Source organism: Crotalus tigris, unplaced genomic scaffold, assembly GCF_016545835.1.
Source record: "Crotalus tigris isolate CLP2741 ecotype Arizona unplaced genomic scaffold, ASM1654583v1 scf7180000019139.288180, whole genome shotgun sequence".
In the NCBI taxonomy this organism is placed as follows: Eukaryota; Metazoa; Chordata; class Lepidosauria; order Squamata; family Viperidae; genus Crotalus; species Crotalus tigris.
In genome coordinates this window covers 102473-118372 of record NW_024097396.1, presented here as the reverse complement: position 1 = coordinate 118372, position 15900 = coordinate 102473, and the positions used below count along the sequence as shown (strand labels likewise).

The 15900-nt window shown below is 35.2% G+C and overlaps 1 protein-coding gene across 5 annotated transcripts in view; it reads right to left on the bottom strand.

Annotated features, from left to right (window-relative positions):
* The window catches only part of ATXN7 (ataxin 7), a 118378-nt gene that overhangs the window by 40360 nt on the left and 62118 nt on the right, over nt 1–15900 (bottom strand). For 4 of the 5 annotated variants that reach the window (XM_039359865.1, XM_039359863.1, XM_039359862.1 and 1 more), the window contains 2 exons: nt 11194–11223; nt 446–550 (listed from right to left, as the gene is read on the bottom strand). In XM_039359865.1, the coding sequence (XP_039215799.1) occupies nt 446–550; nt 11194–11223 (135 nt within the window). The remainder of the gene's footprint in view (nt 1–445; nt 551–11193; nt 11224–15900) is intronic. The other variant, XM_039359867.1, reaches the window with a different exon arrangement.

Here is a 15900-nt window from a genome sequence, read left to right as displayed (position 1 = left end):
TCTCTCTAGAATCCCCCCAAGACAAGGTTTGAACATATAGTGGAAAAGGCATTCAAACATACATTTTTAACCAAGTATTATTTGCACAACTGGTTTAAATTACCAAAAACAGCCTCCATCCTGATATAGCACATAATAGTAGTTATAAGGCCAAAAATCCAAGCCTGATTTATAATAATAATAATAAAAAAGAATAACATTCCTAGTTTAAATATGCAAAAGCTGGATAATACGGTGTTATAGTTATCGTGCTAACATTATTTTCCTAAACATTAAAAATGTCCAGTTATTTCTTATAATTTAATATGTAATGAATTATTCATATTGTTATATATTTACATAATGCAAATGCACCATCAGCTTTTAAGATAATAAACAAGGATAATTAAAAGCTGCGAAGCTTAATCTTCAAACCTTGACAATTAAAAAACGGTTCAGTACTTACCATAATGTGATTGAAATGCCTGTGGTTTTACGACCTGATTACAGTGGTTACACATCACCAAATAGAAATCATCATGAGCTGGGCAAAGACCAAATATTGGCATATCTAAAATAAAAAGGACAAAAATATATCTCACTGCTAATCAGAATCAGCATACAATTTATGTAAAAGTAGTATTTGATGTTATCATAATTGAAACCCTGATATCATTATTTCAAAGGCAGCAGGGGGCAAAGGCCCAAAGGGAGAAAATGAGTATGCAATTATTCAACTATTTATATTTATAAAAGCATTTCTAAGTCATCTGGCTCCTCAGAAAAAACTCCCCGTGATTTCCAATTTAAAACACAATAATTTAACAAGATAAGATACTGTATAGAGGAGAGTTAAGAATAGGGAAAAATATTTAAAAACCAAGACTGGAGATAAAATGTTCAAAATATTTTGAAAATTATTCAGCCAGAACCACATGGACAAAACACATTAATCGATTTCCTAGAACTAAACATGAATATGCCAAATTAAGATATTTATTATAACATAGTTTTTTTTCCCAGTTGGATCCAGAAAGTTTCTATCCTAAGTCTCTTTACTCCTATATCTGAATAGTGAGAAATATAGAATGACTTCCAAAGAAGATTATCAGCCAAACGAGCTTCATATAAGATTTTCTCATATTTTTACCAAATGTATTATGTTTTCTTCTTCACCATAAATATTTATTATTACTTTGCCATAATTCACATATAACTGAACAAGGAACAAATTTATATTATGTTAAACCAAACACTGTTAAGCCTGGGCAGAGTAATTAATAATTAGTACCAAAATAACATACTGAAGCTATACTGAAGGTTGACCAGTTAGTTTGTGATTTAGCTTGCAGATATGTAGGAAATTAATTAGGATATTTATTAAAATTATATGCTGCCCACTTCGCTATCCATTTATGAATCTATAAAACACCTGTTCGTAACAATGGATATTCTGGGCTTGCTTCCTAGTACAAGCAGAAGAATTAGCTTTTAGTTTGATTGAACAGCATATTATAACTAAACCATCTAATGTCCCAGAAGTATATTTCTTGTTAGAGAAAGTGAGAGAAAATGAATAAGAAAATGCATGTAAACAAACAAAAAAAAAACATTCTATACTTCAATAACATCCTATTTAGCATTATTATTATTATTGATCATCGCACAGTCAGCCAGATGTTCAGACTGGATTTGGCATTTTGTCTACCTATCGAGTCCTTACCCAGGACCTGGGATAGGCAGATGTGATGTTTGATGGTATTACAGATATCATCGCAGGATGGAAGCAGTTCCTAGTAAGGCTGCCTTTTGCAATTGACTAATAGCGAATTTGTCAATGCCAATGGTGTTCAAGTGGTGCTCCAGTTGTTTTGGGATTGCACCCAAGGAGCCTATGACTATTGGTACTAGCCTTGCTTGCTTTTGCCACAGTCTTTCTATTTCTATTTGTAGGTCTTTGTATTTTGTTATCTTCTCCAGTTCTTTCTCTTCTATTCTGCTATCTCCAGGCACTGCCACGTCCACTATCCAGACTTTTTTGTCTTTCTTATCGACAATTGTTATTATTATTATTATTATTATTATTATATACTATTTAGTGTTTTAAGAGATTTTCTTTTTTGTCATATGACTAAGATAATATGCTATCTAAAATCTTTGGGATAGAGATTTACAAAAAGGGTTCTCATGAGACCCTCTGAGAGTTTAGCAAAACTCAGGGACCCCTTTCTCAGAAAAATGTAACTATACTTATAAAATACATACTATATATATTTAATAGGTAATAGTACAAAGAAAAGCAATTATGCTCAAACAATTACCACAATATTTGGAAATTACAAATATGTAATACAGTAATAAATATGCTTTATTAATTCAATAATTCATTAACGAGATAAGGTACATTACAGTTAGATGTCTATGAACTCAGTCATCTATCTGCTGACACACACACACACACACCCCGCTGAGTTCTATGGACCCAGGTGAAGATCCCCTACTTACAAAGCTTAGAATTAATACATATTAAATATTGCTAACAAGTTGTTATAGCTTCGGCCTCAGTTAGTATTTGGATGGAGGCCTGCCTCGGAAGCTACAATTGAAGGCTAGACTGGGAAGTCAATTAAAAAAAAAATCTTGGAAGAATGCGACAAAGCTATTTTTGTTACTAAATTTTGTAGCCAAGAAAAATACCTAGATGCAGTCAGCAGCAGATAAGTTCAACCTGAGAGTATCTTTATATATGTTGTGGTTCAGCAAAGAGTCAAATATTTGGAACATCGTTGCATGTTACTATATAGAAGAAGCAAGCAGTTATACAGGAATATAATCCTAACTGGCAGACTGTAAAACCAAAGTATCTCCTGAGGTTTTTCAAAACCTCTGAATATTAAATCTCGCACATAGAATAAAATGTGTGGGCTTTTCCCTACTAGACCTTATAGTATAATTCATTATACTCTCTCCAAATATTCTAAAATAATATAATTTTATATTTTTGACAAAAGTTCAATGTTAGCAAGTTCTGGAATACACCGAGCAAAGATTTCCTGTTACTAATGTAGTAGAACATCTTCTGAAATATGTGTGTATGTGTGTGTGTAGATAGATAGATAGATAGATAGATAGATAGATAGATAGATAGATAGATAGATAGATAGACAGATAGATAGATAGAAATATTCCATGTGAATACATAATGTCAAACTAGATAATCAGATAATAATAATTATTACTAAAGTATTTTTAAAGTTAAGTTCTATTAGTATTTTTGTTTAATTTATACCTCAACTTTATAGCCAGAGACACTCAAGATGACTTTGTCAGTAATTTATAGTAGATAATTTATAGTAGACACCTGGCTCATTTTCATTTATTATGTAATGAACACACTATATTAGTTAAAATAGTTTAAAAATCATTCACAATTAAGAGCTAAATAATTTCAATTCTTTACTCAACAAAACAGCCTACATAACATTCATAGTTTTGTAGCTAATTTAGCATGGGCATAGCATAGAATCTAACATCACTGTGGGTGAGACAAAAGCAAACAGAACACAGAGATGTGTCGGGAAAGATGGACTTTACTTATTTGTTTAGCAGGTATTTTCTTACTCAGCTGTAATTATAACAATAATGAATACAGTACATTCCATTAAATTTAGTTCAGATTACAACCAGGAATGTATGAAATTCTTCATGCTAGAAAAAAAAAGCACTTCAAGTTTGAAACATTTCCCACATGGCTAGGGATTATCATTTATGTTTGTTTCACAAACATGATAAAGTGAATGAGCTACTAAACGCTTGGTTATTTTAAGAAAACTAGGGACGCTGGTAAAATATTTTGGAACAGTTTGTTTGGTTGGTAAGGAAAATAAAATACTGCATGTCTTCATACTTCCTTAAAATTTTAACTTTAATCCTTCCACTATGATCGACAATTTACTGAAGGAAATTCTTCAATATGTATTTATTTTGATATGCCAACCTAGATATTTATACTAACACTTTTTGTTCTCGGGATCATTTTTTACTTTGATAACACATGTAATCAAAGGAAATTGAATGAATGAAAACCACATTTCTTTCTGCGATTTCTACATCCGTTGTGGAAGTCTCAGAAGAGATCACTGAATTTGCTGTTAAGAATTAATATGTTTTACAATGTTAATAAAGTGCTAAAACTAAATTTACCGAGAATGCATAACCCTAACCCTGGAAACTGCAACTGGTACAAAATGCCCATGTTAACTAGGACAATCCAATATTGTCATATAATATCATTATTGGTTGTTGTATGTTTCCTGGGACAATTCAAGATCCTGATGATCCTTCATGGCTTGGAGCTTGATTATCTTCATGACTGCTTACTCCAAAACATAAAAGAGAGTAAGACAAGAACCAATGGATGGAAGCTTGGACAAGGACAAGGGGGGACATGATAGCAGTATTCCAATATCTCAGGGGCTGCCATAAAGAAGAGGGAATCAAGCTATTTTCCAAAGCACCTGAAGGCAGGACAAGAACCAACGGGTGGAATCAAGGAGAGAAGCAACCTAGAACTAAGGAGAAACTTCCTGACAGTGAGAACAATTAATCAGTGGAACAACCTGCCTCCAGAAGCAGTGAATGCTCCAACACTGGAAGTTTTTAAGAAGAGACTGGACAGCCATTTGTCCGAAATGGTGTAGGGTTTCCTGCCTGAGCAGGGGGTTGGACTCGATGACCTCCAAGGTCCCTTCCAACTTTACTACTATTACTAAAATTACTAAAGCTGTTCACTGAGAAATCCAAACTTGAATTAAAGAAGAATTTCCTGACTATCAGAGCTATTAAGCAATGGAACAGCCTGCCTCCTAAAGTTGTGGGTGTTCTATCGCTATATATGTTCAAGAGAAGACTGGGTAGCCGTTTGTCCAGAATGGTGTAAGGACTCCTTCACTGGGAATGAGGTAGGACTAGAAGACCTCCAAGATCTCTCCCAACCCTAAGATTTTGCCAAAAGTGTTTACATTACTTCCTATTCTATAATTCTGGGTAATTGATAAACATATTTTACTAATGTTCACTGAACCCAAAACCTTGCTGACAAGCAGAGCAACTGAGAAATCACTGAACTTTTGTTTGGCCCTCTGGACATATGCTAACAGAGTCTGCAGGACCACTTATTTGAAGAGAAGGATCACAGTTCAATATAGAATTAGATACAATTAAAATTAGGCATTAGTACCTTCCTGGCACAAGACTGGTAATTAGGACTGGAGAAAAGGAATAACTTTCCAATATAGAGAAAGTAAGTGATCTTATTTGTTGGCAGCCACAGGCATTCATAAGTGTAAAATAACAAGATAAAAACTTGATTTTCACCTCACAACTGCTTTTATCAGCTTAATTCTCCCCACCCTCATAGATATTGCCCATTTCAACTGAATTGCAAAGAATAGCAACACAATTCTTTCTTTTTGCTGATAAGGATATAATCTGGATCCTACTAGTTTTTCTTGGAAAGGCATAGGCAACTGATAATTGGAAGGAACAACAAGAAACATATGAGAGTCTAAGAATTTCAGCTGGTCATTATAAGAAAATGGGAACATTAGAAACAATTGCCTTAATTTGTCTGTTTTCTTCTTCCCTTTTTTCCTTTTATTTCTGTGGCATTTTGGGGGGGGGAAGGATTATAAATCTGAGTGTGAAAACGAAAAGCCTTTTGGCCAAAGAGTTCAATATAAATAATTAAAATAAATTCCCAGATATTAATTCTTCTATTAAATCATGACTCTGTGGTCTGCTTTTGTGCAAAACTAAGGATGTCCTTTTCTGTCTCCAAACTATTTTAGAGGTGGAGTTATAACATCAACCACTGTCCTATGCAAGTAGATATCGATTTACGATCACAATTTGGACTGGAACTTCCTTCACAAAGCAATGCCCAATTTAATTACCTTTTTTGCCCAGTCCTTACGTGATTCACTGCAGTTAAATAAATAACAACACGGCTGTTAAGTGAATCTGGCTTCTCCCATTGACTTTCCTTGTCAGAGCCATCTGGGCTGGTCACAAATGGTGATGTTACCCTCATCATGATCATTAGGTCCTATGCAAAGCATATGGGGCATTAACTGTTTTCCAGCAGTTTTAATCATTCACAGCATCTTCGGCATCATCCCAAGGAATATTAATAATCTGATGTGACCCTGGGATGCTGCAACTGTTTTAAACAAATGCCAGTTGCCAAAGTGCCCAAAATACAATCCCACGACCGTAGGAATACTGCAATAGTGATAAGCACAAGGACAAGTTATAAGTCACTTTTTTTAGCATCTCTGTAAATATTCACTAAACGGATAGTTGTAAATTGAGGACTACACGTAGTTCAAACTGTGAAAACAGAATTGGAGAAAATAGGAGTGCCAAAATCCGTGTTTTACCGGTTGACCACATGGCCAGCCCCATCTTATTGCTACAAAGTCAAAAAGTTAAGTTTTGGGTGTGCCTCAGTGTTGCAATGCAACGATGAAACTACCAGCTGAGCTCTACTACTCTGAAAGAAAATATGAGACATGTTTTGCCACCATTCAAAAGTGACTCCATTATCCAGTGTTTTGGTGATATCAGTTTGATCTGCTTTAGACTGCATAATTATACAATTTATGAAGAGTACAAAGCTACCCATTATCTCAGAAAGAAAACCCTTATCTTATTTTACAATTCCATAAAACATCAAATGCTTTTAAGATTCTTGTCTCTGTTTCTCACATTGTAACACTATTTATAAAAGGTTTGTCAGTAAAAACCCACTACTCTGATTATGTAGTACATGTGGCTCTTGTTATCCTCACTCTTTATCTCTGATTTCATGTATCTGCAATTTAGACAATAATTTTTTTATATGGATAAAGGTTTTTTGCACAGTCATAGATTTGACATTTTTATTTTCACACCTACAGAAAATGATGGATGACCTCCTATGCATGCATTAAAGTACAACTTTTAAGGCTGGGATTAGCACTTATTTGATCTCCCTTCTTGTTTGGTGATAGCAGTTCTTACTATTACTACTACTACTACTACTACTACTACTACTACTACTACTACTACTACAGTTGGAAGGGACCTTGGAGGTCATCTAGTCCAACCCCCTGCTCAGGCAGGAAACTCTAAACCAGTGATGGCGAACCTTTTAGAGACCGAGTGTCCCAAAACTGGTCCCGCCCCACTTCACCCCTGCCCCGCCCCCCGCTCCGCCTGCCCACAGACTCACTCATCACCTCCAGGGCCTGCCGCAGATTGCCCAGGCAGCCCAGCAGCACTATGGCGGCCACACCCTCTGCCCGCACCCTGCAGCATCAACTGCATGATGGGGCGTGAGGGCAGAGTCTTGTCTACGCTGCCTGGCTGCCATGTCCTTGGCTGCGCTGCTCTGTGTGGGCCACGCTCGGGAGCGACTCTCCTTCAGGGGGGCTGCTGGAAAGGAGGGGGAGGCAAGGCTGGGGCAATGGCACATGTGCCCACAGAGAGGGCTCTGAGTGCCACCTCTGGCACCCATGCCATAGGTTCGCCACCACTGCCCTATACCATTTCAGACAAATGGCTATCCAGTCTCTCCTTAAACACTTCCAGTATTGGAGCATTCACCGCTTCTGGAGGCAGGTTGTTACTAGTTTAGCCTTGTTGAAAGGCTCCATATGGCTTCTTTGTGGTAGTTTGCCTTTTTCAAAATACCTTGCTCAGTTCATGACAGATAGAATCATATATGATTTACTCTGACTTCTTGATTCTATGATGCAAATGTCTCTGGATCATGCCACTACACGCATCACCTGCCTCACGAAAGAGGCAGGTGACTCTTGACTAGGCTGACCCAGCAAGGTCTATCAGGACCAAGTGAGAAGGAGATGAAAAGGAAGAAAATGAGAACAGTCTTTGTGGTAGGAAGAAGACAAACATAAGCAACACATCTAACAAACTAATTCACATATATTCACAATCTCATTAGTTGGTTAAGCTGAACACTGGAAGGGAACTACAGTACTGTGAATAATGACGGCCATGTGTAGCTTGGTTTTATATAAACATCTGTTCTTTTACAACAGATGATTTGATGGTATTTTGAAAAATAAACTGAAACTGCTGAGGTGCAAACTGGAATTTATGCTTTAAAAAACTTCCTTAGATTTGGTTATACATTTCCAGAACTATAACAAGCAATTTCTAAAATTTGCTCAGTTGGTTAAAAGAGCTTATAAGAAGCTTTCCAACAGCCAATATAGCCACATGTACAATTGCTTTAAATATTTATAGCATATGTATAGCAAATTTCATGAGCTGCTGGCAGAGCACAGCTTATCTATATTATGCACCAGAATTATTCATCACTTTTTTGAACATTTAATAACATGGGCTATTTTCAAGTAAGATACTTGCATCTGAACTTCAGTGAAGGCAATGTATTAGAAGTTCTATACTTGTTGAAGCATTCAGGAATCTGGTAAGGAAATATCCTCTGAAAGGATGACCCAGGGGATTATGGATTCTCTAGTCCAGGGGTGTCAAACTGCCAGCCCGCGGCCTAGATGCATCATAGCATCCTACCCCATTGCCAGCAAGGGCAAAAAAGTCACAATACATCGTGACACGTCACGTGACATTGTGAGTTTGACACCCCTGCTCTAGTCAGTATTAAAAATCAGAACTATTTGTAATTGTAACTACTAACAATGAACTAATTGCTTTAAATAATTTTATAATAAAGTGAAAAAATAAATATTGATAACTGAAGCAGATACAATTGTAAGATGACTCTAAATCAGAGGGGCTTTTTTCTTCCAATAACTATTACCATAAAGCCCCTATGTATTTATGCTTCAGGTTTTTAGAAAAATGTTGGACAAATCTGAATTTCTCAGGATCTTCTTTATCTAAAAATGTAATCTAAAGTAACTGCTATTGAGTGATCATGCTTTTAAATAATGTTTACAGGTAAATCAACACTTTAAAAAAGTTCACTACCTACTTTATATATTTTTCACTAAACATATATTTAAAATTATTTTTTGTGGTTGCAAAATTATTACAATGAAATCTCAGTTCACCAGATCCAGATACAACAGATTAGATATGGAACAGATCAATTTTCCACAGCAATTAGAATCATTTCTATAGTATCATTATACAAAGAACATTACCTCACTAAATGACATATATGTATAGTAGCAACTTCATTATGGGAATTACCTGATTCAAGTGATATAATTAATGATATAATTACACAAATGATATAAATGGACACAAGTGCTTTAATTTGTGATAGTCGGGTAAGAAGATCATTACACAAATGACACAAATCACTATGAGTACACAAATGATGCAAATCACCATGAGTACTCTCCAATTTAGTGTATACTTATGATTAACACAAAACCTGTCCCTACTTAGTCTATTAAAAAAAGGTATTATGCTATTATGTAGCAACAGATAATCTGCTTCTTACCAAATCTTACACCGTATATTTGGTGAATATTGTTTTTAATATTTAATAGCCAAGTTTCAATGATCACTTAATACAAAACTTGGATGAAGGTATATAGAGTATATTTATTAAACATACAAGTGATGTGCAGACAGGAGTATTAACAAGAGTGGTAACGAAAAGCAATTTAAAACCATCTGGAATGGTTGGAATGGACTAAAACCAAACAAGATAAAATTAGATAGATTAATGTGTAATCAATAAAGGAGAATGCACAATATTTTTTTGTAAACAAATCATAGGCATAAATATAGGTTTGAAGAGACCTGGTTTGGCGACATAAAATATGAGAAGATTTTAGGAACTATGTTCATTGGCTGAGCATGAAGGAAGAATCTCCCTATATCTGAAAGAAAGGCTCTTCCCATAGGTTCATCCAAATCCTCACTAGGTCTCTTCCACACATGCCTTATAATAAGGCACATCAAGTGTTTACTTCGTTATCTTTCTGACACTAGGTATAGATGCTTTTAGTCTCCTATAACTTTTTAGGAAAGTAATATGAAAATATTCCAAATCTATATGCTGCTACAGCTTTTTAAATAAATGCCTACTGTTTAAGTTCTCTTTATATATTTTATTTTTAATAAAACCCTGATTAATTATTTTAAATTAATCAATGTTCTTAGTGTTGTAAACCACACTGAAAAATTGTTCTAAAAACAAATAAAATAAAAGTAAGGCAGTTGCAAATAAAAAATGAACTAAATGAACTAAAGCACAGGCTGTGGTGGCGCAGTGGTTAGAATGCACTACTGCAGGCTAATTCTGCTGAGTGCCAACTGCTAGTAGTTCAGCAGTTCGATTCTCACTGGGTCAAGGTTGACTCAGCTTTCCATCTTTCCGAGGTTGGTAAAATGAGGACCCAGATTGTTGGGGGGAAAAAGCTGACTCTGTAAACCCATTAGAGAGGGTTGTAAAGCACTGTGAAGTAGTATATAAGTCTAAATGCTACTACTATTGTATTTTTTTAAAAAAGATTACAAGAAATATCTATTCAGCTCTATTTTGACAGAATACGCTACATTTGCAGCAGTACGGCCAACATTTAAAAGGTACACTGACTACCAAAATATATAGAAATAGGGTTTGCAATGGGAAATAAATAAACAGAATCCTATGATAAGTGACTGATTTGAATGGGTTTAGGATTCAAAACAGGGTTTTCACATGGATGGAATTCTGCCCTAAATAAGGAGTTTCAATTAGGTAAATATTTACACAAGAATTTTGAAAATAATTTTAACTTTTCCTTCTAAGCTAGTATTCAACTAAGTTGAGGGAAGCTTGAACACAGATGTCTCCTTGTGTGATCAAATATTAAGAAATGGAGTAATAATCTACTTATGAGATTTACTGAATGAGGTTAAGATGATAGATACAGCTGAATTTCCTAGATACCTAAGTCTATAATCCTACCCACATATACTGAAAAGCAGGCCCCACTGAACTCAACTCAATTTTATTTGTAAATACATGCATACAGTTGCAAACAAGAAAGAAAAATAGCAGTAATATAATAATAGGAAAGGAGACAATGAAATTTTTTAAAAAGGTGCAGCAAGGGGTTTTTATAAGAATTTTTTTCCTTACTGTTCCAAGTATAATTATGACAATTATTATATAATTGCCTATGAATGTACATTTCATGGATGCAGTTGAAAGATGCTCACCCTGACTCCTCTGGCATGTATACTGAATTCCTTTTTTTGTGATGGAGGATGTAGAGAGAGAAAAAGAAAAAGAGAGAGAGAGAGAAAAGAAAGTGGTGAATTAAGAATATTTTTAATTAAATTTCAGCTAAAGTTAAATGTCTGTTAAGAGTATTCTGATTTAAAGCAATAAAACTTTCTTATGACATAAGCTTTCATGAGATAGAGTCCATTATATCATTCATGAGGGACAGAAAGAACTATTAAGTGAGAAGTCAAATAAAAGCATAATGGTAAAAAACAGATAAACAATTAAATTGTTTGATTATAAAAATGAGTTGAAATGGATATTTACTTTCCATCTCATGAAGAAAGCTATTGTCCAGTGTTTATTTATTCTAGTTCTACACCAATTCACAATGGTTTATTAAACAATTGAAGAAAGCATTCGTGATAGTTAATGCAGCATAAAGGCAATCAATAATTAATTAAATAACAACACAAAAATAAATTATAATAGTAGTGATGATGAGAAATAAAGCTAAGAATATAACAAAAATTATCAACCAAATAAATCAATTATTAGGAATTCAAAGTAAAATCAATGAATGATGGCAGGAAATGTTCAATACTAAACTTTTTGAAAAAGGTCTATCTTTACTTAGCATATGGAACGTTAGAAGAGATGGAACAAGCCCCCAAAGAAGAGAGAATTCCACAATGTCAGAGCAGCAACGAGAAAAGGTACTTCCTAGCTACTATTTCTCTTCACAAAATGAATTAAGGCAGTCTTTTTTTCAGCACTCTGAATTGCATCCAGAAACCCATCCAGGGCCTAAAAAAACAAGGTGCAATGTGATCGTAGCAGGCTAACACCAGCCAGTAACTGGTCTGCTGCATTTTTACACTTACCCAGGTGGGTTTTCAAAGACAGAATGTAGAACGTGTTGCAGTATTCCAGCTGAGATGAGGGCATGAGCCACTGTTGTGTGAACTTTGTCTTCCAAGTAGGAATGCAACTGGCACACCAATTAAAACTGGACAAAAAGCCTGCTTGGCCACTGCCTCCACCTGCCTAATCAGCCCTAGTCTCTGCTCTCTCTGGGGCAGTGGCACCCCATTGAGAAACAATCTTGATTCCCACGGAGTTAACAATTAACTCTTTCTTGTTTAGTCAAATTCAGCCCTCTTACTATAGCTTCCAGATACCAGAACAAGACTTCCATAGCTCAGCTTGCTCATTTTTTTTTTATCCTGGATCAAATCTTTCAGAAGATTTTTTTAGCTGTTGTTGGTTATTATGCATGATTTATTTCCAACAACTAATTTAGAAGCAGTATAGAATTTACAATTAATTAATGAACAGGTCCACTAAGAAACCACTGATGACAGCGGAATGAAATACAACATTTAAGCAAGTTTGGTTAGAGTATTTTCGAGATTTAAAAAATCTGAAAGCACTAAAGCCAAATGATGTAACTATTTTCACTATCAGTTAGCCCTCAACCACATTTAGCTTTCTTCCTGGTATTTTTTTTTTGGGAGGGAGGTCACTTTTAGATGGAACAACAGGAACATTTAAAGAGCTTTCTGGAAATTCTGCATCTGATTAATAATCAAGTCCTTTTAAATAATAAAAAAAATACATTGAGGGTAGGAGAGAAGCTTGAAATAAAAGATTTCAACTCAATTACTTCTGCTGTCAGTAAAATGTTTTCTAAAGAGCCCATCCTCTAAATTAGTAAATTAAACCTAAGCATCAGCTGTTTCTAGACTACGCCCAATATTTTAATGTGTGTTACAGATATCAAGAACTGTCTCTCCCAGTATCATGGGTATCCCTTGACACTATAAGAAAGTTTGAGGACTTCTTAAAATACCAGTCTAATAAGTAGTTATCTTCTTCTAATCTAAGCAAACAACTACCATCTCTCTTAATTCTCAAATATGCTAATTTTTTCTCTTTCTGAGAGATTTGTTTTTATAAATTCCTTTATCATCTATTGCTACAGAGCCGTCACCTTAACATCATAATTTAAATTACCTCATGGTATCACATAAAAATTGAGCCCAGTTTTAGAACTTCTCCACATCTGCATAAATATATTTTCTAAATTAATTAAACCACTGTAATCCGTTCAGTAGCTGTAGCATCATTTTAAAGTAGATATCTAATTTTTAATACTGTTAAAAGTGTTTTTTTTTAAAAGGTTATAGGCTTAATCTATTTTAGAGGGCTAACAACCTACATACAAGTATGCCAAGCACTTTGAACTATAATATTTGCAAACATACTTTTATTGCATTTAAAGTTGTACATATTAGCTTTAAATATTAGCTATGCTGTTTAAAATAATAATTTAATTCATGTCTACATGACTAGTTTGGCTGGCCCTTCCAGACTTTGTTCCATAAAGAAGTATTTCAGGTATCTCACACTTCCAAGTCCATAGAGTGTTAGTCTCATAGAACTGTCCACCTTAGGAAGCAGAAATCCAAGAAAACATACCATAACTTATGATCCTTATAAACCCTCTATAGCCTCCCATGGAATCTTATTAAGTTTAAAGTTGCTATCATTACTGTCAAAGCAAGAACATCCACAATTCAGGGGCTTTATGACTGTAAATTAGGGGAGTGAATTGTGCTCTGATACTATGTGTTTAGGGGAGGGGAACTCAGATTTCAGCTTCGACCATGTATGTGCCGAAGCTATGCTACTTGAATAAAGATTCTTTAAGGTAAACAATGTTTTGAAGTATTTTGAAGAGATTCATTTGTCAGAAACATGACATTTACACTATATAGGGTAATAACATTTATTCCAGTTCATAACAGATTAAGCCAAACCTCATTTATGGAGTGGAAGATTGACTGAGAGTCAATATCATGCTTGTTTCAGCCACAGGAGATCATCTTCACAATTGAGAATTTTCTGACTTTTGCTCTAACCCCCCACCCCCTCCTCCCCCTTTTTTAACAATTTCTTAGTATTATTATATTGATTCTATTTTGTGCTGTTTTAATCAGCACTGTTTTTATGGCTTTGTTTCCAACAAATATGCCAATGTAGTATATCAATATGGAAGCAACAGGTAGTCCTTAACTTATGGCAATTGAGTCCAAAATTTATGAGGCTAAGAGAGTGTGAGTTTTTCAACTTTTCTTGCCACATTTGTTAAGTGAATTACTGTAGTTGTTAAATTAGCAACATGGTTGTTAAATGACTCTGGTTTCCCCATTGACTTTGCTTGTCAGACGATTGCAAAAGGTGATCATATGACCCCGGGACATTGCAACCGTCATAAATGTGAGTCAGTTGTCAAGCATCTGAATGTAAATCACATGACCATGGGAATGCTACAACAATCATAAGTGTAAAAAATGATCATAAGTCATTTTTTTTCAGTGCCCTTGTAACTTCGAACAATCACTAGGTGAATTGTAAGTCAAAATTTACCTTTATTTAACAAAGGTGCTTATCAGCATTATCAATTTAGAAGCATCAACAGAACAAGAATAGGACATCTGGCTTAAATCTGGATAGCTCTCCTGCTCCCCCATGTTCACAACAGATTGGAGAACCTTTAGAATGCATATGATGAGAACATATTATTCTTCTGTCCAAAGCTTTATGATTTTGAGCCACTCTCTGATTCTTAGGATATCTTTCTCTATGCCACCAGTGTTTTCTTTGATTAGAGAAAGGGAGTAAGATCTGTGTATATCTAACTAAGCATTTTTTCAAGTGCTGAATCAATCAGCAGCTTAGCTCTCAGGAATCCTTGCTTGCAGAATCCAGACAGGACACCTTTGTCCAGGTAGAAGAGGAAAGTCTACAACTGGATGCTCACAAAGTTTCTAAACATTATAGAGGAACATTATAGAGGAACATTTAGTGCAAACAGAGAGTGATCTGGAAAGTGAAAGAAGTAGTTGGAACACTGGATGGAGAATTTGCTTAGTGCACTAGCCAAAGGTCCCTCAAGACCGCTTGCGATGATCACAAACAAGACATCCTTGTCATGCATAAACTTCCTTTGTGAACACAAATAAAATTTTAAAAAGTCTACTTAAAGCAATCTCAGAATTAATATGCCATTTTAAAAGTAAGGGCTCAGATGTTAAAAGGCATAAATAGTGAAGAAAGGAATCACCAGCCCAATATTAAGCAAGATGTCATTTCTAAAAAGGTATTCCTCAAACTAGTTAATCACCTCACTTCATCTTAGACCTGAAACACAACATATGCAAAAGATCTTATGAAATGAACTTTTATGGGAAAAAAGTGTTTTTATGTAGCCTGATTCTCTGTGATTTGAGTTTTAAAATAGGATGGCAATCCCCTAAATTGTGTTCCAATATCTAGGGAGCTGCTACAAAGAGGGGGTCAACCTATTCTTCAAAGCACCTGAAGGTAAGACAAGAAGCAATGGATGGAAACTAATCAAAGAGAGAACCAACCTAGAACTAAGGGGAAATTTCCTGACAGAACAATTAATCAGTGGAACAACTTGCCTCCAAGTTGTTGTGGCTGCTCCAACACCAGAAGTTGGTGTGTAGACTAGATTCTTTTCTAAAAATTTCAAGTGCAAAGCACAGCAGTGGTAAATCATATATATCAGTGATGGCGAACCTTTTAGAGACCGAGTCCCCATCCCCTGCCCCCCTGCCCGCAGGGCCATTCACCGCCTCCAGGGCCCGCCACAGATCACCCAGGCAGCCCAA